Source organism: Pantherophis guttatus, chromosome 1, assembly GCF_059756535.1.
Source record: "Pantherophis guttatus breed Tessera chromosome 1, ASM5975653v1, whole genome shotgun sequence".
NCBI lineage: Eukaryota > Metazoa > Chordata > Lepidosauria > Squamata > Colubridae > Pantherophis > Pantherophis guttatus.
The window spans coordinates 128299708-128321948 of NC_142063.1; the positions used below are offsets into that span (position 1 = coordinate 128299708).

Sequence of the window (22241 nt, forward strand, 5' to 3'; positions counted from 1 at the left end):
AATAGACTGGAAGAACAAAGTAATCAAAACAAGAACAAAGCAAAACAAAACAAGCAAAAAAAAAACAAAACCAAAGCAAAACTCCCAAGGCCTGGGAGGACAATCAGATCTTCAATAGTTTCCTGAATAACATTAGGGTGGGAGCTACATGAATCTTGGGGGTGGAGGGGTCATTTTGTTGGGTCAACCTATTCTCCAAAGCACCTGAAGGCAGGACAAATAGAAATGGATGGAAACTAATCAAGGAGAGAATCAACCTAGAACTAAGAAAGTTCCACTCTAGCACTGGAGGTTTTTTTAACAAGAGATTGGACAACCATTTGTCTGAAATGGTATAGGGTTTCCTGTCTGAGCAGGGGGTTGGATGAAAAGTCCTCCAAGGTCTCTTCCAACTCTTGTTTTGTAATTCTGTTAGAAAGTTCTCCTGAAATTGCAACCTGGGTCCCACAAGATGACAGAAACCAGGATGCATCAACCCTGCTGGACCAAACCGTATGGACAAAAACAAGTGGAGAGAAGCAGTCCCTGAGATAGATATTTCCTATATTGTGTACTTCTTTTAAAAATAAATGTTTGCTTTGATTCTGTGGTTCACTCCCTCAGGGCCACTAGGAATGGGACAGGTTCTGCAGTACTGAAAAAAATAAATAAACATAAATAAAATTGTGACCAGAATGTCGATCCCATAAAGAGAATCTGTTCAATAGCATAAGCATTATAGCCCATTTACCTCTCATGTAAAACAATAAAGGAGTAAAAGATGAAAAAGGCATTGGGAAGGTTAAGTTCAGAGCTGCTTACCCAATACCAGGGGTGATATTCACTTACCTTTGCTACCGGTTCACAAATGTGAGTGCGCGTGCTTTGCTCACTCGTGCCGCCTTTGCACATGCACAGGACCTTCCGCGCATGCGCAGGGTCAATTACGTCTGGGCAGGTGGGCGGAGCCTCCTGCCGCTACCGCTACTGGTTCTTCCAAATGGGATAGAACCAGCTGAATACCACCACTGCCCAATACCCATTGCCATTTTGGCTCCCCAGAAAAGAAAATATACTATGACTAATTTCTGCCTTTGTTTTCATTTCTTTCCAGTATTTTTTTGAAAGAACTGGAAAAATACGAACAACTTCCTGAAGATGTTGGTCACTGCTTTGTCACCTGGGTAATAAGTCTAAAAATATTATTCTATACTTTTAAAGGTTTTGTACATTTGTATGTAGGTTTTGTACACCTTTGAAGAGACCAAAATGGTAGATTATATTCGCTCTTTTTCTGATATAAAATCATGATAACAGCCTGAATTATTCCTTTCCTGTCCCCCAAACCCTGCTTATTCTTATACATTCCTGAAACTTAAGGTATTCTTCAGGAGCGGTCATGGCTGCTATCACAAAAGTCAAGATAATAGCTGCAACTTTGTGGTTTCCATTTTCTATGTACATTGGATGAGTTTCAGCCATTGTGGCTATTAACTTGACTTTTTTAAACTGTTCCAGGAGACATCTGGTATTCTTTGAGCAAATCTGAGTGGATTGTACTTTGTTGAATTAAGGTCTTTTTTCTTAAACAGTAACTATATTATTCATTTAAATCATTAATTGCCCTTTGGTAGGTATAACTCATCATAAAACATCTTCCTGCTGCCAAAGGTTCATGAGATCAGTGCAGTATATAAGTGAGTTAGAATATTAGATGAATCATTTCAAGCCAGGAAGTTTGTCAGAGAAATATAGGATATTGCTGAAAGGAATAATATGGCATCATTTATTTTGTTCTTCATTGAGACCCACTGAAATGAACTATAATCCTTCCTGTGATCTAGTTCTTTATGATATAGATGTACATGTTGCAAAATGTTGAAAGTGGGCAGAAGCCATGTGTTACTACAAAACTTGGATTGAGAGACTTTAGGGAAATATCATTTATTAATCTAATTAATTCTGATTAACTCCTACTATGAGTTGTACTGGCCATATTTCCATGGCCAGGGGGGATTTTTTTAAAAAAAAGACTTTAAAGAGTGTCAGTAGCTACAATGGGTAAGATTTTCAAAGTGCTAAGTGATTTCGTCATGTCTATTCCTTGTATGTCATACTGTATTCTGAAGCTAAATAAATATTCTTACTAATCTGAAATATATCCATCTAAAAGAGATGGATTTATAACATTCCAGCGGAAGCCAAATGGATAGCCCAACCGCATCTCCTAATCTTGCCTTTCTTTCCCTCTTAATATTAATTTTTCAGGCGGATAAGTTTCAGATGTATGTTACCTACTGTAAAAACAAACCTGATTCCAGCCAATTGATCCTAGAGCACGCAGGAACATTTTTTGAAGTAAGGACAATCTACTGCTCCTCTTACTTTAGAAAGAGATATGTGCTGCTGTTTGGTTCCCATCTTTTCTCTCACCACCTTCCTTTTTTCTTTTGAATAAATCTGTGATTTGATTTTTTTTCCCCAATTACTGCCTGTGACAAAGAAATCTTGAATTCTGCTGGGTGTATCTAAGACGATGTGTAACTTTACAGACAGAAAACATTTAGATTGTTCTAGTTATTGCTTGTCTTAGAAAAGGACCAAATATATTCTCTGATTTTCAGATTGAAAGAAGCTAGCAATATCAGCAAAGTATAAATTCACCTTTTCCTCTGGAGAAAAAAAATAGTTTGAATGGTTCTTTTTCACACATTTGCAATCCCTCATGAAAATTGTCTGAAAGAGTTATGAGAACTCTAGTTTAGATTCGGTCAGGTTGCAAGGATTTCAAAGGTTTGCCTATAAATGTTTGAGCATCAACAAAATAGCTTAGGATGGAGTGTCACTTTCTTTTGAGGGTTTTGTGTATACAGTTGCAAGAAAAAGTATGTGAACCCCTTGGGATTACGTGGAGTTTTGCATGAATTGGTCATAAAATGTGCTCTGAACTTCATCTAAGTCACAACAATAGAAAAACACAGTCTGCTTAAAATAATACTACACAAACATTAGATGTTGCCATGGTTTAATTGAACATAACATGTAAACATTCACAGTGCAGGGAGGAAAAAGTATGTGAACCTTTGGACTTAATAACTGGTTGACCCTCCTTTGGCAGCAATAACCTCAACCAAATGTTTCCTGTAGTTGCAGATCAGACCTGCACAACGATCTGGAGTTATTTTGGACCACTCCTCTTCACAAAACTGTTTCAGTGTAGCAATATTCTTGGGATGTCTGGTGTGAATCGCTCTCTTAAGGTCATGCCATAGCATTTCAATCGGGTTGAGGTCAGGACTCTGACTGGGCCACTCCAGAAGGCGTATTCTGTGCTGTTGAAGCCATTTTTTTGTTGAATTACTTGTATGCTTTGGGTCATTGTCCTGTTCATCACCCATCCTCTGCAGAGCTTCAGTTGGACAGATGGTCGTATGTTTTCCTGCAAAATGTCTTGATAACCTCTGGAATTCATTTTCCCATCAATGACAAGAATCCGTCCAGGCCCTGAGGCAGCAAAGCAGCCCCAAACCATGATGCTCCCTCCGCCATGTTTTACAGTGGGGATGAGGTTTTGATGTTGGTGTACTGTGCCTTTTTTTCTCCCCATATAGTGTTGTGTGTTCTTCCCAAACAACTCAATTTTGGTTTCATCTGTCCACAGTATATTTTGCCAGTAGTGCTGTGGAACATCCAGGTGCTCTTTTGCAAACTTCAAACGTGCTGCAATATTTTTTTTGGACAGCAATGGCTTCCTCCGTGGTGTCCTCCCATGTACTCCATTCTTGTTTAATGTTTTCCTTATTGTAGATGTGTCAACAAAAATGTTAGCATGTGCCAGAGATTTCTGTAGATCTTTAGCTGACACTCTAGGATTCTTCTTTACCTCATGAAGCATTCTGCGCTGTGCTCTTGCAGTCATTTTTACAGGACGACCACGCCTAGGGAGAGTAGCAACAGTGCTAAACTTTCTCCATTTGTAGACAGTCTGTCTTACCATGGACACATGAACATCAAGGCTTTTGGAGATACTTTTGTAACCCTTTCCAGCTTCATGCAAGTCAACAATTCTTGATCATAGGTCTTCTGAGAGCTCTTTTCTGTGAGGCATGGTTCACATCAGACAGTGCTTCTTGAAACCAGTAAACCCAAAACAGGTGTGTGATTTTAAAGGGCAGGACAGCTGTCAGCAACACATCCAATATCATCACACTGATTGGAGTCAAGGTTGGCTCATTCCTGGCTCCAATTAGCTCTTGGAGAAGTCATGAGGCTAGGGGCTCACATACTTTTTCCTCCCTGCACTATGAATGTTTACATGTTATGTTCAATTAAACCATGGCAACATCTAATGTTTGTGTAGTATTATTTTAAGCAGACTGTGTTTTTCTATTGTTGTGACTTAGATGAAGTTCAGAGCATATTTTATGACCAATTCGTGCAAAACTCCACGTAATCCCAAGGGGTTCACATACTTTTTCTTGCAACTGTATCTGTCTCTGTGTTGTTACCTCTGTCATAACATTGGGGGGGGGGAGTTATGAATGAAAATCAAATTATCCAAACTTGTGCCAGTAGACAAAGAAAGTCATTGCCTTATCATTTTTATCACACAAATACTGCTTCATTTGTGCAAATAGTTGCACAACCAGATTCTACAGCAGAAATCATAGCAGTGGCAAGGGAAAAATGCACTTGTCTGAGACAAAATAATTATGCTGATTGCTAGGGAGATAGAAAAAATTAGGTAAAATTAAGATTATTCTGATGGTCATATCCTATTAAATTGTTTGTTGCATTCTTGCAACCAAGTCCTTTTTGAAAAAGTAACTAGCCATGATACATTTGCACTTTCCATGCAGTTTTTCAATCCAGGCCTGTCTGTTTCAGTATTAATAGAACTGCCTATTCATTGGAGTGTTAATTAAATTGAAAATTTACAATGCAAATGCATTGCAATCATCTGGGAATATTTTAGTCTGTATCGCAGTATTTAAGAGTGTGGATTATTTAAAAATAATAACAATTGAGTAATTAGTAATTATGATTCAGGGCTAAATTAGATAAACAGTAGGTTTTTGTGACCAACTCCCAATTCTCTGCCGCAAACAGGAATTACAAAAGGACAGTTTCATGTAAAAATTGCATTCCAAAGCAATATGGGTACTTTTCATTTTTTCCCCTTCCCTTTCTTCTGTTTGTTCCATTGAACATTCTACTGCTTTCTTGCCTCTAATCCCAAATAGGGGCAAGATGTTCTCACTCGTTGCATTGAATAACAATCAGGTATTGGTACACAAAACAGATGTTTACTTTAGCTACTCTGTTTAGCATAATTATTAATCTACCTCTATATAAAAATGGCACACCAAATTGAGAATTAAAAAAAAAAAATTTAAGAAGGGCAGCAGCCAACAACTTTAATATTATTTGCAAGAAAACCACGTCATCCAAAACCAAGCTCAATTCAGAAGAGATTTCATATTACTTTACTCAAATCTTACCTTGGACTAAAACCACATTTGGTTCAATTATTTCAACTAAAGGAAGAAAAGAAAAAGAAGATGGGTGTTTTAATGTTTAATTGAACAAGATTCTATAGAAATAGGGTTTTTGCAATTATCCTTGTTACCTTGATCAAAATATATAGGATAGTTCAATGTATTAACCAGCAGAGGGCCTAATACTAAAGGGAACAAGGCACCCAAGTTCAATTTATTGGCATTCACGTTTGCAGAATTTTCTTCTGTGTCTCACTCATCTCATGGATGAGGATTATTAACTGTAATGTCACCATTCTCAGCAAGATAGCCAGTAAATTAGGTTGTTAATTGAATCACAAAAACAAGTTAAATTTGTCCATGCTGATCACAGAAGTCTTAAACTTAGGAGGCAGCTGACAAGAGAAAATCCCCAAAGACCATAGAACATAATTCACAGTGATGAATCATGAGGCCTAACAACCAGAGGTGAGCAAATAGTGATTGAACTGTAACTCTTAGAGCCCTTTCCTATTTTAAATATTAGCTGGGGCCAGATTTAATTTAGGACTGTTATGTATCTGCCCTATGTGCTTCCTGACCCCTTTGTCTAAAAACGATAAGAATTTTCCCCCCATACAGAAATTAAAGGGTATCTTAACATTTAATGTGGTGAAGAAGGGGAAAAAAGCAGCAAAGGAAAAAACTAGATCAGTTGGGGCCATTTGTCCCAACTGATTTTAATGAAAGAAACAAAATTAATCATAATATCTAGTTAATTTAAATTAACTCAACTTTGGTTTTGGTTCATAAAGGGTTTTGGCTCAAAAAAAGATGGCATCAGGTTCTATGGCATATTTCTGCATTGAGCATCAGAGATATGCTCCAGATCCTAAGGCATTTAAAGAACATCAACATACTTGCATCAAGTGGTTCTTTCTAAATGACCATGGGAAAGAGAAAAGTTACAAAATTTCTCGATCATATACTTTTTTTATCAAAAAAATTACAGAACAATTGCTAGCTCCAAAAAACCCTGCTCAGTCGAGATAGTTTGCCGTTAAAATTAATTATTTGAGGATTTTTAAATTGCTAAAGAATCTGCAAACCTTTTTTGTTGCATTCCGGTTATCTGTTTTATCATCTTTTGGGAATGTTTAGCGTTGTTTTTACTTTTTTTTTTTTTTAAGGAAATTCAACAAAGGCATGGTCTGGCCAACTCCATTTCCTCATATTTGATAAAACCTGTCCAGAGGATTACAAAGTATCAACTTTTATTAAAGGTATGCCATTGATTTTGTTGTTATTCTCATATGTATTTACATACCTCATACTAAGGTCACTCAATAAACAGTTGTAAATCGAGGACTACCTATATTTATAAAGGGGATCAGTGGTGGAATTCAATTTTTTTTACTACTGTTTCTATGGGTGTGGCTTGGTGGCCGTGGCAGGGGAAGGATACTGCAAAATCTCCATTCCCACCCCATTCCAGGAGAAGGATACTGCAAAATCTCCATTCCCTCCCCACTCTGGGGCCAGCCAGAGATGGTATTTGCTGGTTCTCAGAACTACTCAAAATTTCCCTGACCGGTTCTCCAGAACCTGTCAGAACCTGCTGAATAGCACCCCTGAAGAGGATGTCCAAGATGATGTAGAAGGATCGACTGTCTGGAGATTATGAGCCCCTGTGTTTCTTGCTCCTACTCTTTTCTTGCCCCTCCCCCATTGCCAGGACAACGCAGCTGCCAATCAAGCAGCAGTGTTGGGAGGAGGCAGGGAAGAGGAAGAAGAGGAAGACAAGATGGCTGGTTTGGGAACTCTGCAGCCACAAAGCTCATGAAGAAATGGAGCCAAAGCCCAGGAGTCAAAGTAATGAATGAAACCAAAGACTAGATAACCCCGCTGAGAAAGAGGCAATAAGAAAGAAGGCAGCAGCTGAGAAAACTAGAGAGAAAAATGAATTTATTTCCTTCTCTCAGAGAGGTATCAGGTATAAAGTCTTCAAGCCATTTTCCTCAGCTGGAGCCAAAATTCAAAAGAGGAAAAAAAGTTAAGAAGCCAAGCCAAGGAGAAAGAAGCTGAAAAGAGGAAGGAAAAAAGTAACTTTGACAGAACGGAAACAAACTAAAAATGATGAAATACAAACTGATGTCTTTAAAAAAAAGACATGTAGCTTTATAAACAGCAGCAGTTCAGAGGTTTAGATTCCAGAAATATAAATGTCAGCAATAAACAAATGTATTTGAGGCATATAGAATAGAAAGATCTGAGAATATATATTTAATATGTAAAATTAAAGAATGTGCAAATAAATAGCACATAGAAAATAAATGGTTAAAACAAAAAAATGGCTTTATTAAGATTAATTTCTGAACTAGTTGAAGACATTTATTAACTTACCATTCCTTTTCTAATTTGTAAGCTTTCTTTTTATAAAATAAAAATATCTTCACCCCACCACTACCACCAATGAAGGGAGATACAAAAATCTAACCATCTAGATTTCAAATGCTTTTTGCCTATTGAGTTTGATTCAACCTGACTATTGGGGCTCAAAAAAAAATCCATCCTGCAATAATTGGTGACAATGGCGGAATTGCCTCAAACTCAAGGAGACCTATTAGTGTTGCTAATGAAAATGAAAAAAGAATGGACATTCGATAGTCCTCGACTTACAACCATTTGTTTAGTGATCATTCAAAGTTACCATGGCACTGAAAACTAACTTATGACTGTTTTTTTTTTCACTTGATTGTTGCAGCATCCCTGTGATCATGTGATCAAAATTTGGATGCTTGGCAACTGATTCATAATTATGACAGTTGCAGTATCCCAGGGTCATGTGATCATCTTTTGCAACCCTCTGACAAGCAAAGTCAATGGGAAAGCCAGATTCACTTAACAACCATGTTAGTAACTTAATACCCTGTTTCCCCAAAAATAAGACCTCCTTGGATAATAAGCCCAATCAGGCTTTTGAGCACATGTGCTAAAATAAGCCCTCCCCGAAAATATTTAATCACATGCCCAGCCAGTCACCGCCATTTCCTGTGGTTGCTTGCCGTGCAAACAACATGAGGTGAGGAGGTGAGGCCAGAGGGGGGGGAAGGTAAGGGCATTCGGTAAGGGCATGCACCCCACATGCCCTTACCTAATGGCCGCTCCCACAACCCTAGCCACCATGCCCCTTCTCTCATGCTAATGGCCACCACAAAAGCCATTAACAAAGAACAGGGAGGCGACAGCGATGGGACATCCGGTGTGGCCGGGCCGACGGCATGGTGCAGAGTCCTGGGAAGCATGGCTGGAAGTATGTGCACGGCCTCAGGGGTGAACAGCTGACAAGCGGCTGTGTCAGCAGCAGCCGTGAGGTGACCACACTTGTCGCCTCCTGCACCTCAAAAATAATAAGACCTCCCTGAAAATAAAGCCAAGCGCTTATTTTGGGAGTCAAAAGATAATAAGACCCTGTCTTATTTTCAGGGAAACATTGTAACTGCAATTATTCACTTAGCAACTGTGGTAAGAAAGGTCATAAGGCAAACCTCACTTAATAACCATCTTGCTTAGCAACAGAAATTTTGGGCTCAATTGTGGTCATAAGTCAAGGACCACCTCTACAGGGAGAAAATTTGATCCACATACATCTCATACCCTGCAGGCACGATCCAGAATATTGGCCTCAGAAAGAAGACACTGAACCAGAGTTTATACTCTGTAATTAGAGATGGAAAAGTCTGAGGGTACTGCTGTTCCTGTTGATGCTAAGAGTGGTGCTTCTTCTCTAAAGTCCTGCCTCAGCCTGTTAAGTCAAAGGAAGGATAGTCAATTAGAAAAATGCTTCCTGGGATAATGCTAGTTCAGAAATGCTGAAGCCAAAATAGGAAGAAGGGACTTGGCTGATCAAAAAAGAAGATAAGCCAATTGGGATGGAGGTTGAGTAGAAGGATCAATTGGAATTATGTAAGAGGGAGGCATGTAGAGAAGAGGTTAGGGGATTGCTCAGTCTAATAAAGGGATCCAGGCTCAGAGAGGTCATTTTCTTCTTCAACAGTTATTGGACAAGTAAAGAGGGAAGGCTATATCAAAGTTATAACAGAGAAGGAAGAAATTGAAACATTTTACTAGGCTTGAGCAGGTTGCTGCCTTATTTAAATGATCTGTGGATGAATAGTAGGTGGTAACTTAAAGCCCAGTTTAACAGGCAAGGTCTTTCAGCCAGGATTGGCAAGCCTAGGTTTACAAGGCAGAGAAGCTACTGTAAGTATTGCACAGAACAGTCTACATATATAACTTTCTTTCTCTACTTTCCAATGGATGGCAGGGTTAACTTACAGTTACCATAATACTTTGCTTCAGTTGGAATCAAGACTTACAACCATAGGCGCTTGTATAAGGCTATATCATCTCAAATTCTTGGAAAGATACTTTGACTATTGGGGTGACTTTTATCCAGTTCCTGAAAAAAAGTCACTGATCTAGATGTTATATAACATAGCTTTTTGGTTCATTATTTACACTCTCTCAGTTTTATTTACTTTAGTAATATAGAATTTAAGTAACATATCCTTGATACTGACCTTCATGGCAATTAGAATAATCCCTCTTCCAAACCTTCTTGGGAAGGCTTGGGTAAAAGACCATTTATCCTAGTTATCTAAGTAATATCTTAAGTATATCGTATCAAATTACCTTTTCCATGGAAATCTTCTCAGTTATCAGGGGAACTGAAACAACACTCTGGTACACAATCTATAAAATGGGGGTGTTGAATCAGACAGTTTTATTTTACATAGTCCTTTTCACACAATTTGGCATTCAGACTTAATAACCCCTTAATTATGAAACTGTTGCAGCTGCTTTAATAAGAGAACTTGCTGTCTCTTGGCTGTCACACTTTCTGAAGTATATAAAAAGACTGTTGCAATATTTTCAGGATCAGACTCAATAAGATTAGCAAGAGTTAAAGATTTAACTATATATTCTTTTATTTACAATAGGCATTCTATATTCACTGAATATTCACAGATAGAAGCAAGGGAAAGGGTGTAGGTAGCTCCTTATATATACAATGGGTGGAGCTATATGTGGGAGTGGTGAATTATGAATACATTAAGAAGTGAAGAATAAGTTAACCCCTGATACCCTGTTTGTACACTATTTACACATTAGAGAATAAGGCATTTACATCTGACAAATCCCCCTCTAAATGCCGATTCGTTATACAACACCAGTTACACTCAGATTCAGGACAATACAAAACATACAACTTAGAGGTTAAATATTTGTGCTGCTTAGAAGGTAAAGGCTTTGTCAATATATCAGCTAATTGTTCTGAAGTGTCGCAATGCACTGCTTTAATAAATCCATCCTGAGATAATTGTCTCACATGTTTAAATTTTATATCTATATGTCTGGACCTTTGTCCAATGGCATCAGATCTAGATATTTCAATGGCTGCTTTATTGTCTTCATGCATAACAAAAGGCAAAGCAGGTTTTTTCCAGACATCTGAAATTAAATCATTAAACCATACAAGGTTATTTGCGGCTTTGGATAAACAAACATATTCCGCTTCTGTCGTTGAAGTGGCCACTAGTTCTTGTTTACCAGTGTACCAGTAAACTGGACAGTCATTTAAGAGAAATACATAACCAGATGTACTTTTTCTGCATGAGATGTCTCCAGCCCAATCTGCATCTGCATAACACGTAAGCTTTGGTTCTTTATTATCATTAGGTTCTAACATTAAACAAAAGTCTAGTGTACTTTTTAGATATCTTAAAATTCTTTTAACAGCTTCCCAGTGATACATTGTTGGTTTGCTGACATGCCTGGATAATAAATTGAGTGGTAAAGCGATATCTGGTCTAGTCCAATTAGATATATAAAGGAGTGAACCTATGATTGATCTATAAAATGTGTTGTCCTTGAATTCGGGAGAAGATTCATCAGTATTTCTTAGAAAGTCAGTTTGCATAGGAGTATCACAAGGTTTGGCATTGTTTAAGTTGCATTTATTTAAAAGTTCTATGATCTTATCTCTCTGGGTAAGTTTGAATCCCCTTTTTGTCTTATTAATTTGGACACCAAGGTATTTGTTTACCTTGCCTAAAGATTTCAACGAGAAATGCTCATTTAATTTAGTTACAAAAGTTTCTCTTCTCTCTTTATGTTTTCCTATGTATAAAATGTCATCCACATAAATCAATACAAATTCAATGTAATCATCACCCCTCTTGACAAAGAAACAATTATCAGCAGTGGTAGCGTTGAAGTCCATGGTCTTAAGTACTTTTACTAAACAATCATACCACCGTTTACCAGATTGTTTTAGCCCGTATAAACTCTTGTTTAACAACCAAGTCTCATTTCTGTTTGTGTATTGACTGTGAGGTGCTCTTACGTATATTTCCTTATCTAGTTTTGCGTGTAGGTACGCAGTCTGTATGTCATATTGGAATACATCAAGATTGAGTGCTGATGCTACCACTAGAGCTGTTTTGACACTCTCTGTTCTTACAGTGGGGGAATACGTGTCAGTATAGTCCTCCGGATATTTCTGTGCATAACCCTGTGCAACTAATCTAGCTTTGTATAGAGTATTTCCTCCCTCTAAATTCTTAATTTTATATATCCACCTGGTACCAATAATTGTTTTATCTTTAGGTGCAATTGCAGGTGTAAATACATTTAATCCTTGTAAACTTTCCATCTCTTTCTTCATTGCTAATTCCCATTTTTCTTTTTCTTCGCGAGGAAGTTTTAGCACTTCCTCATATGTATTGGGTGTTGTTGGTTCACCATCCATATGCATTACATAATCCTTGTATTTATTTGGCATTTGATTTCTGGTGTTTCTAATGATTTTTTCGGGTTTACTATCGTTATCATGCAAATATCTTGCTTCCTTTTTTGTTAGTGTGTCTGTCTTTATTTTGTGTTGGCTATTTGTCCAAGTCTTGGTTTTGTTTTTATATTTGTTGATATTTTGCTTTTCTATAATCCCTTTCTCATGAGGTTTTGTATCTTCATATTTATTTGGGAATATTTCATTAAGATGTAATTTAGACCAGTTGGCTTGTTCATGGAACACAGCTGTTCTGGAGACTATAAATTTGTTGTTACTATCAATGAATCTGTGCCCTTTAGTGCCAGTCTCATATCCCATAAATCTGAGTCTTCTGGACACATTTTCTCCCTTTCTTCTTAATTGTTTAGGTATGTGTACGTCTGCTGTGACTCCAAATATATGCATGTGTGCTAATTTTGGTTTTCTATTATACATCACTTCATATGGTGTCTTATTTACAATGCTGGACCATGTTCTATTTTGTGTGTAATTTGAATAATGTAAGGCTTCTGACCAGAATTGTTTGCTTAAGCCAGCATCTTCCAATGTGCATCTAATCATGGTTTGTAATGTGGAATTTTTTCTCTCTGCAATCCCGTTTTGGAACGCAGAAAATGGACTAGATGTGTAATGTAACATTCCTTTGTCTTTTAACCATTGTGAGAATTCTTTAGACATGAATTCGCATCCTCTGTCTGTCATAATTTGTTTTATTTTGATGTTGTGTTGTGTTTCTATGCGTTTGTAAAATTCTTTAAATTTTTGAAATGTTTCATCTTTGTGTTTTAATGTATAAACAAATCCATAGCGGCTATAATCGTCCACTATTGTCAGGAAGTAACGTTTTCTATAAGTGATTGATGGAGTTAATGGACCAACTAAGTCCATGTGTACTAAATCAAAAATTTTGTTAGTTGATCTAGTAGATTTTCTTGGCCTGGGACTAGTTTTTAGTTTTGTAGATTTACATACTGAGCATTCCAGATAATTTTCACAATTTTTTATTTTAACACCTTCTGCGTGTTCAGTCATTTTTTGTACTACAGGAAAACTGGCATGTCCTAACTTCCTATGTAAGATGTGAGCACACTCATCATGAATTGGTTTACCTATTTTTGGCTTCTTATCGTTGTGTGCATCTGTGTGATCATGAGATATTTTACATTCATCATTGTCACTGTTGCTAACATTCTCATCATCTATTTCAATACAATCTTCCATATTTGAATCAATGTTATGTAACCATTTTTCTTTTGTTATCAGATAAGGTAGGCCTCCTTTAATCACCACAGTGCCTATATTTATTTTATTCTTTTCCAAAGTTGCCTTTCCTTTTGAAAAGACAATGTTAATGTCAGAATCTCTGCTTAGTTTTATGGCACTTAATATGTTATGAGGTATTTCAGGTATTAGTAATACCCCCTCTATTTTTCCTAGACCAGGCAAGGTTACATTTCCTCTACCTAATACTTGAACCTTTTCTTGGTTAGCTACCTTAATTACAAATTTATCTTCTGCAAATGAAGACAATATACTTTTGTTATTAGTGGTGTGATTAGTTGCTCCAGAATCAACAAGCCAATCATTGCTCTCACCTTGCTGCGTGCTAGTGTTGTCCTGTCTATCTAATCCATTCAGTGAACCAGATTTTCTATCCTTTGAATTGTCTCTGCCCCCTCTATTCTCTCTGTGATTTGGTGGGCTCCTATATCTATGCCTTTCTATGGAAGGCTGTCTATAATCGTATTTGTTTCTGTATTCTGATCTATATCTTTCTTTTAAAAATTTTGGGCAATCTCTTCTATTGTGTTCCCTGGATCCACAATTATGACATTTAAATGTTCCACTATATTTTTCTTGGAAAGCTACTTTCCTATATGGTTTGTGTTCTGTGTGATTGTTAGAACGATTCCTTCTTGAATTATCTTCTGTTATCAATTTGTTGGATAGACTTTCTATGGATAAATATCCTAGATTGATTGTGTCTAAATGTGACATAAAATTGTCCCATGATGGATCAAGTGAGTTGATAATAACACTTTTCATTGTTTGGTCTGAAATCACCTCCCCCCTCAAATGCAGTTCAGCTCTTATTTTGTTCAAAGATATTAAATGTTCACTTATGGAAACCCCTGGTTTTACCCTAGACGAAAAGAAATCTTTAGATATCCTTGTGGTGGTAGCTACACTGTCACTGTGAAACAAATTAAACATGCATTGAATAATTTCTGAAACAGTCAAATTTGGCTTAATGCTGTGATACATTGCAGGAGACACACTAGATATTATTAAGAAAAAAGCTCTATGGTGTAAACAATCTATTTTTAGAGTCCAAGGTCTTTTTGGGGGACTAGTGATAAAAAACAGTAAGTTTTCCTTCATAAAGACAACCTGGAGCTGTTGATACCATTCTTGTAAATTAATGCCATCAACCCTTAGTTTTGGGAAGTCACTGGGTAAATTTCCGACATTATTGGGTCCATTACTTACAACCTGAGGTAGTCCGTGGTCTCGTAAATGCAGAAAATTGCAAAACGGCGTGGGGATGCTCGCTACGAGTCTGCATGGTCTTCTCTCCAGTTCATGTCTTCCCGGACCGTCTGCGTAGTTTCGCGCATGCGCGTTGTTCATTTCTTCTTCGGCGTCGTCGTGGAAGGTTCTCCCCATTGCGGCTTGTTCGCTCTGCTCCTCTTCAGACGAGTCGGTCTCTGGTTCGACTTTGGGAGTCCTGACGACGGTGGCTGCTCTTCCTCTTCTATTGAGGGCGTTGGTGCTTGCTTCGGTCTGCGGCGTAGGGCGGTATCGGCAGGGCTCTCTGGGTTCGGGCGTCAGCGCTCTTGTAGTCAGGATGGGAGCGGGCAGGTCTTGAGGCATTGGCTTGCTCGCTCGTTTCTTCGGCATCTTTTTAGTAATTTTCAGTTTTGGCCCAAATGCAGCAAAGAGCGTTTTCATTGCTGATTTTATTTGGTGTTTTGTTGGATCGTCCTCACTTTCTGGTTCTGATTCTTCTGAGGTGTTTGAATCTTCTTTTTCGTTTTCGTTGTCTGATAACATTTTTCACGCCAGAAATTTTGAATTGAGCTTGCTGATTGGCTCTGCTTCGCTCATCTTGGAGGCCTGTTGAAACCAAGATGGCTGCCATTCAAATTTTCGCGCGGGATCACCGTTTTTCTTCTTTGTAATGATTTTCTCCGCAATCATATCACTCACTACTTTTGGGTCTTTAGGCTTTTCATTAGTGATGTTTTTCTCTCTCGCTGCTCCGCTGTTCTTCAGCATATCTTGGAGGTTCGCGATGAGGCTTTCATCATTCTTCTGGCTTTTTAATAGTTTTAATATCTCTGACCTGAGTTCGTTATTCTCTATTTCGATTTCCTCCTGGTCATCAATTATTTCTTCGTCTTCAGTGGTGTATTCTTCGGACTCTCTCGAAATTGCGTTTGTGGATTCGTTGATTATTTCTTGTTCCGTTTCCATTTCTTTGCTGTAGGCCCTGGTGTTGGGCCTATCTTTCTTAGACATTTTAAAGTTTTTTATTGAGTCAATTAACCATCCTCTGCTACCAGTTTGTTGCAATATTTTCAGGATCAGACTCAATAAGATTAGCAAGAGTTAAAGATTTAACTATATATTCTTTTATTTACAATAGGCATTCTATATTCACTGAATATTCACAGATAGAAGCAAGGGAAAGGGTGTAGGTAGCTCCTTATATATACAATGGGTGGAGCTATATGTGGGAGTGGTGAATTATGAATACATTAAGAAGTGAAGAATAAGTTAACCCCTGATACCCTGTTTGTACACTATTTACACATTAGAGAATAAGGCATTTACATCTGACAAAGACAGTCAAGTATTTGACAAATTGCCATAGCTATGAAGAAACTAACTTACATCCTGCAAATGACTCGATTGGCTGCAATCACAAGGAAACAAACTTATCCAGGGGTTTTGTTTTGTTTTGTTTATACATTTTTTTCCAGGAGCTTTTAACGTGCTGTGAAGAAGGAAAAGGAGAGCTGAAGGATGGTTTGGAAGTGATGCTCAGTGTCCCTAAGAAAGCCAATGATGCCATGCATGTAAGCATGCTGGAAGGTAAGTAAATATTAATCTACCAGGGAAGAGAACGGGCATGGATAGGACAGGCTGTAGATATAAGGCTGATGTGTATTTGTCTGTCTTACTGATAACTATGATGTAGTTAATAATGAATAACTATGAAGAATAACAGAGTTGGAAGAGACCTTGGAGGTCTTCTAGTCCACCCCCCTACTCAAGCAGGAACCCCTATACCAGGGATGTCAAACTCGCTTCATCATGGCGGCATCACGTGACATATCGTGACTTTTTTCCCCCTTCGCTAAACTGGGCATGGGCGTAGCCAGGGCGTGACGCATCAGGCCTGTGGGCCAGGAGTTTGACAGCCCTGCCCTATCCCATTTCAGACAAATGATTGTCTAATCTCTTCTTAAACACCTTCAGTGTTTGGAGCATCCTGCATCCATTTGCAAAAAGCATTAGGAATGTTCATGTCATGAACTGCATTACACATTCTTAGGGCCTTCCTTTTAAAAATACCTAAGTGTGCCTTTCACACATCTCCAGTTGTTAAACTTTATCCATTTTAGGTAAAGGTAAAGGTTCCCCTCGCACATATGTTCTACCGGTAGTCGTTCCCGACTCTAGGGGGCAGTGCTCATCTCCGTTTCAAAGCTGAAGAGCCAGCGCTGTCCGAAGATGTCTCCATGGTCATGTGGCCAGCATGACTAAATGCTGAAGGCTGATGGAATGCTGTTACCTTCCTACCAAAGTGGTCCCTATTCTACTTGCATTTTTTACGTGCTTTTGAACTGCTAGGTTGGCAGAAGCTGGGACAAGTAATGGCAGCTCACCCCGTTATGCGGCACTAGGGATTCGAACCACTGAACTGCCGACCTTTCGATGAACAAGCTCAGCATCTTAGCCACTGAGCCACCACGTCCCTTTTAAGGAGTTTTAAGAAGTTTTATCCATTTTAAGGAGTACCTGAATCCTCCTCGGACACCAATTTGCTATTTCCATTCTCCCTTATTGCATAATATATATTTTTTGACTTTAATTCCTTTGAATTTACATCCAAATGCTAAACAGCTGTTATTCCTTCAACATAGCTCTGAGTCTCACCTGGATGCACATTCCAAGTAGGCCCTCTAATATACTGAGACAGAGCATTCTTCCATCGCGCTCAGTACTACCTAGCCGTGGATTGAGTGTGGGCTTTTGAAACCAATGTTATAAGTGTTTACTTTTTTCATTTTTGTTAATATTTATCACAGGATTTGATGAAAATTTGGATGTTCAGGGAGAACTGATTCTTCAGGATTCATTCCAAGTATGGGATCCCAAATCTCTCATCCGGAAAGGTCGTGAGAGACATTTGTTTCTCTTTGAAATCTCTCTAGTTTTCAGCAAAGAGATAAAAGATTCTACAGGACATACTAAATATGTTTACAAGAACAAATTACTGGTAAGTCTGCAAGGATTTTTATGGGCTTCAGAACCTTTATTATGCTGGGGGGTAGAAGATAAATCAAGTTTTCTGTTTGATTCTGCATGATCATACTTTACGTTGATTCATTTTATTGTACTTTACCAAAGTAGGAATGGTTAATGGAGACATGAAAAAACTAAAAAATGTCTTTATTATTAAATTTGTAATTAAAAATGTACTTTGCCATTATAGGTAAACTAACTCTGAGCATCATTTAAAAATTATCAGTTTCAGCCACCTCTTCTTTCTTACAGACCTCAGAACTGGGAGTAACAGAACATGTGGAAGGAGATCCATGCAAGTTTGCCTTGTGGTCTGGACGGACCCCCTCTTCGGATAACAAAACAGTGTTAAAAGTAAGTCTCCAAAATTATTTTCCTCTATCTCCAATGCTTCATAATTTTTTTTCTTCAGTAGAAACTTCCAGATCAATAATCACAACCTGGGTCCTTTTCCCATTCAACTGAACTTACACAGAAACCCATTTCAGATCTTGCTACTCAGTATATGAAACTGTGGGACAAGTGTATATAGTAGATATAGAAGGTGAGGTGGTTTACACACACATGCCATGCATTCATAAGCAATGCGAGCTTCACTTCATACATCAGGGATTCTAGTCTATATAGTACATAATGCTATTTGAATGCCATTAGTCAATCTTTTTTTTCCGCCCAAGAACACATTATTTATTAATAAACCTTGCCCCTTCCCTCCCAAAACCTCCGTGTTTGCCTTTGAAATGCACACACAATATATTTCATTCACTTTGGAGCATCTGCAGAGTACAGTCAAAAAAGTTGAAGTAGATGCAACAGCTCTGCACACAAAATCCATGTGTAGTTTTGACTGCACTGTTGTAGCCATCACCTGAATGGTGGGGTTTTTTTACCACACCTTATATCAATGAATCTTTTTTAGTTACCACATACTCACTAGATCAAACTCATTGGATAAACCATAGAATGTATTTGTTCAACCTGCAACAAACATTCTATATATCAGGCACCAAAGCCTACATATAACAGTATATACACCGTATATTAGGAAGTAGCCTTCAGCTGCTAATTTGCTCCCACTTCCAAGGCTATCTTCATCAAGGATTCAGATTTCATTTTTAATCTTACTCTAGTTCTTCTCTTTGTTTGAATTAAGTTTAACTGGCTGTAAGCCAGAATATGATCATGGCTATATATTCAGGTCAAGATATGCCATGGTTTTATATATAAGCTATGTTTTTTTCACCATGTTTTGCACAATTTGCCCTAGTGGTTTTTAACAATAGTTTTAAAACTATTTTTAAACAATAGTTTTTTAAAACTATCACCAGGGGAAGGCCTCATTAAAACATGTAACATTATAATGTATATAGTCATATATATCTCGGAAGGAAATAATCCTAAACTTCATTAGATTAGAATGAATTGATCTACTGTTTTAACACAGTGTGAAGCAAACAACACTATTTACTTTTTACTGATCGTAGCAGTAGTTATATGATGGAAATGTTCTTTATAATTATTTCTTTAAAAACAATCATATGACAAATAGCTTTCTTAGTGCTAATGGTTTTTTTTTTTTTAGGTTAGGTAGGGCAGTGGTGGGCTTCAAATAATTTAACAACCGGTTCTCTGTCCTAATGACCGGCTGGGTAGGCATGGCTGGGTGGTCATGTGACTGAGTGGGTGTGGCCAACTTGATGTCACTCATGTCGAGGGGCACTTAGCCTCGCCCGGCCTCTCTTGACCATGGGGATGCTGAAACGGTCGTAAGTGTGAAAAACAGTCATAAGTCACTTTTTTCAGTGCCATAGTAATTTTGAATGGTCACTAAATGAACTGTTGTAACTTAAGGATTACCTGTACAAAAATACAAAAAGCTTCTTTGCTTGCAAAAAGCTGCCCTAAACACCAATCATTAGATTAGAAATGAGGGAATACACACTAAGATCAATGAGTCACAGCTGTCATGGAAAGCTAAACCTCACGGATTGACTACTGCAACACTCTCTACATGGGGCTGCCCTTGAGGACCACTCGGAGGCTTCAGCTGGTGCAAAATGCAGCCGTGCGGGTTGTGATGGGAGAATCCCGATACTCCCATGTTACACCCCTCCTGCGCGGTTTGCATTGGCTACCGGTTGCCCTCCGGGTGAGATTCAAGGTGCTGGTGTTGACCTATAAAGCCCTACATGGCTTAGGACCAGGATATTTGGCGGACCACCTACAGCCAGCAACAACATCCCATCGCCCGGTTCGCGCCCATAGAGAGGGCCTACTCAGGGTGCCGTCGGCTAGACAGTGGCAGCTGGCGGCCCCCAGGAGTAGAGCCTTCTCGGTTGGGGCGCCCACCCTCTGGAATCAACTCCCCTTGGAGCTCTGACTAGCACCTGACCTTCGCACCTTCCGCCGGGAATTAAAAACTTGGCTTTTCAAATCCCTTGACCTGGTCTGATGATGGGGTTTTAAGAGTTTTAATGGGTTAATTTTAAATTTTTTAGATTTTAGTCTTTATTTTTATTGTGGCTTCTGTTTTATTGTTGTGAGCCGCCCTGAGTCCATTGTGAGATAGGGCGGCATATAAGCCGAATAAAATAAAATAAAATAAAATAAAATAATAAAATAAAATAAAATAAAATAAAATAAAATAAAATAAAATAAAATAATAAAATAATAAAATAAATAAAATAAAATAAAATAAAATAAAATAAAATAATAAAATAAAATAAAATAAAATAAAATAAAATAAATAAAATAAAATAAAATAAAATAAAATAAATAAAATAATAAAATAAAATAAAATAAAATAAAATAAATAATAAAATAAAATAAAATAAAATAAAATAAAATAAAATAAAATAAATAAAACAAAAAAATAAAATAAAATAAATAAAATAATTATGTTTGAATATCTTCTTTTTCCTCAGCAATACCTGCCTCTCAGCCATTTCTTCTATGGCTATACCAACTTTTCTGTAAATAGCTGTTCAAGCCCCAGGAATAAAAGTACCACAAAAAAAATTCCAGGGGTGGGGGAACTCCAAAGAAGTTCAGCTACAGACAGAAAGAACCATTAAGGCTGTTACAATGTAACAAAGCTTAACCCAGAGGCAGTTTCTGAAATCACTTAAAGCAGCAGGAGTGGCAATTAAGATAAGGATTAGGCTAGAAATACAGGCACACTAGAATCTTTCCTTCCTGCGTTCCTTGCAGGATTAGCCCTGTAAATTGGGAAAAGATTTCTTCCAACAACTGGTTCTCTGAACTGCTCAGAAAATTAACATACGGTTTGAGAACCAGTGTGGAACCGGCAGGAGCCCACCACTGGGTTAGGGTCATTTTACAAAGCTCCATCATTTTAGAGGCTTTATTTGAGAAACTATGTATATTGGGTCGTGTTGGGTTGTGTCATATTATATATCACAGACACAATACATATTTTATGTTTATCTGCCTTTCTTTTACTAGCAATGTACTTTTAGCACATGAACTTTTGCTGTCTTATCAGGAAAACTGTTCTGTTATGTAGGCAAATGAATGAAAGCAACTTTTAAAAAGAAGCAAAATATAGGGCCCTACTTGAGAAATACTGTAATTTTATTTTCTGCCTTTTCTGTTCAAATGTTTAGGCAACCAGTATTGAAACTAAACAAGAATGGATTAAAAATATTCGAGAAGTGATACAAGAAAGGATGATACATTTAAAAGGAGCTTTGAAAGAGCCAATCCAGCTCCCCAAAACCCCAGCCAAGCAAAGGAACAACAGTAAGAGGTAATCTTAATTGTTTTGTGAATATTCTATAATAAAACAACTGTTTTGCCACAGAAAGTCTGGATCTGCACTATAAATTCAATCTGGATTTAAACCATTGTTGAATAACAATATAAGTAGATCCACATACCATGATAAGCCTCACACACACACAAACTAAACCAGATCATAGCTTAATGAACTACACCAGTATAAGATATATAAGAACTGTTGCACTTTGTAGATCAAGTTTAGACTTCCTGAGCAGTGCCTGGGGAATATAATTGGTGAAAATAGTTTTTAGCTTATAAAAATATGTTTCTTGAGGTAATGCTTAGTCAGATCTGTCTGTGTATTTCTTTCTGTCTATATCTGTCCATCTATTTGGATCCAGATTATGTACTTTATTTTGGTAGAATTAAAATGATGTTAAAGCAATGGCCCATGAGGGAGGAGATGCTAACCTTCCCTAGACGTTGTTGTATTAATAGTCTGTATTGATTAGATCATTGATAACATACTTTACAAGATTCATGTCCTCTATTTTTTTTAAAAAAAAAAAATCTAGCATTGAAGTTCCTTGCAATAGCATCCTATAATGTTTCAAATTATTAGAAATATTTTAAAAGGAGAATAAATTAGTTTG

General features: G+C 37.6%; 1 protein-coding gene across 8 annotated transcripts in view; it reads left to right on the plus strand.

Annotated features, from left to right (window-relative positions):
• Positions 1-22241, plus strand: part of KALRN (kalirin RhoGEF kinase) — a 589612-nt gene that overhangs the window by 447374 nt on the left and 119997 nt on the right. For all 8 annotated transcript variants that reach the window (XM_034423023.3, XM_034422995.3, XM_034423032.3 and 5 more), the window contains 7 exons: positions 1094-1163; positions 2248-2337; positions 6647-6739; positions 16299-16410; positions 17631-17821; positions 18100-18201; positions 21474-21616. In XM_034423023.3, coding sequence (XP_034278914.2) covers positions 1094-1163; positions 2248-2337; positions 6647-6739; positions 16299-16410; positions 17631-17821; positions 18100-18201; positions 21474-21616 — 801 coding nt within the window. The remainder of the gene's footprint in view (positions 1-1093; positions 1164-2247; positions 2338-6646; positions 6740-16298; positions 16411-17630; positions 17822-18099; positions 18202-21473; positions 21617-22241) is intronic.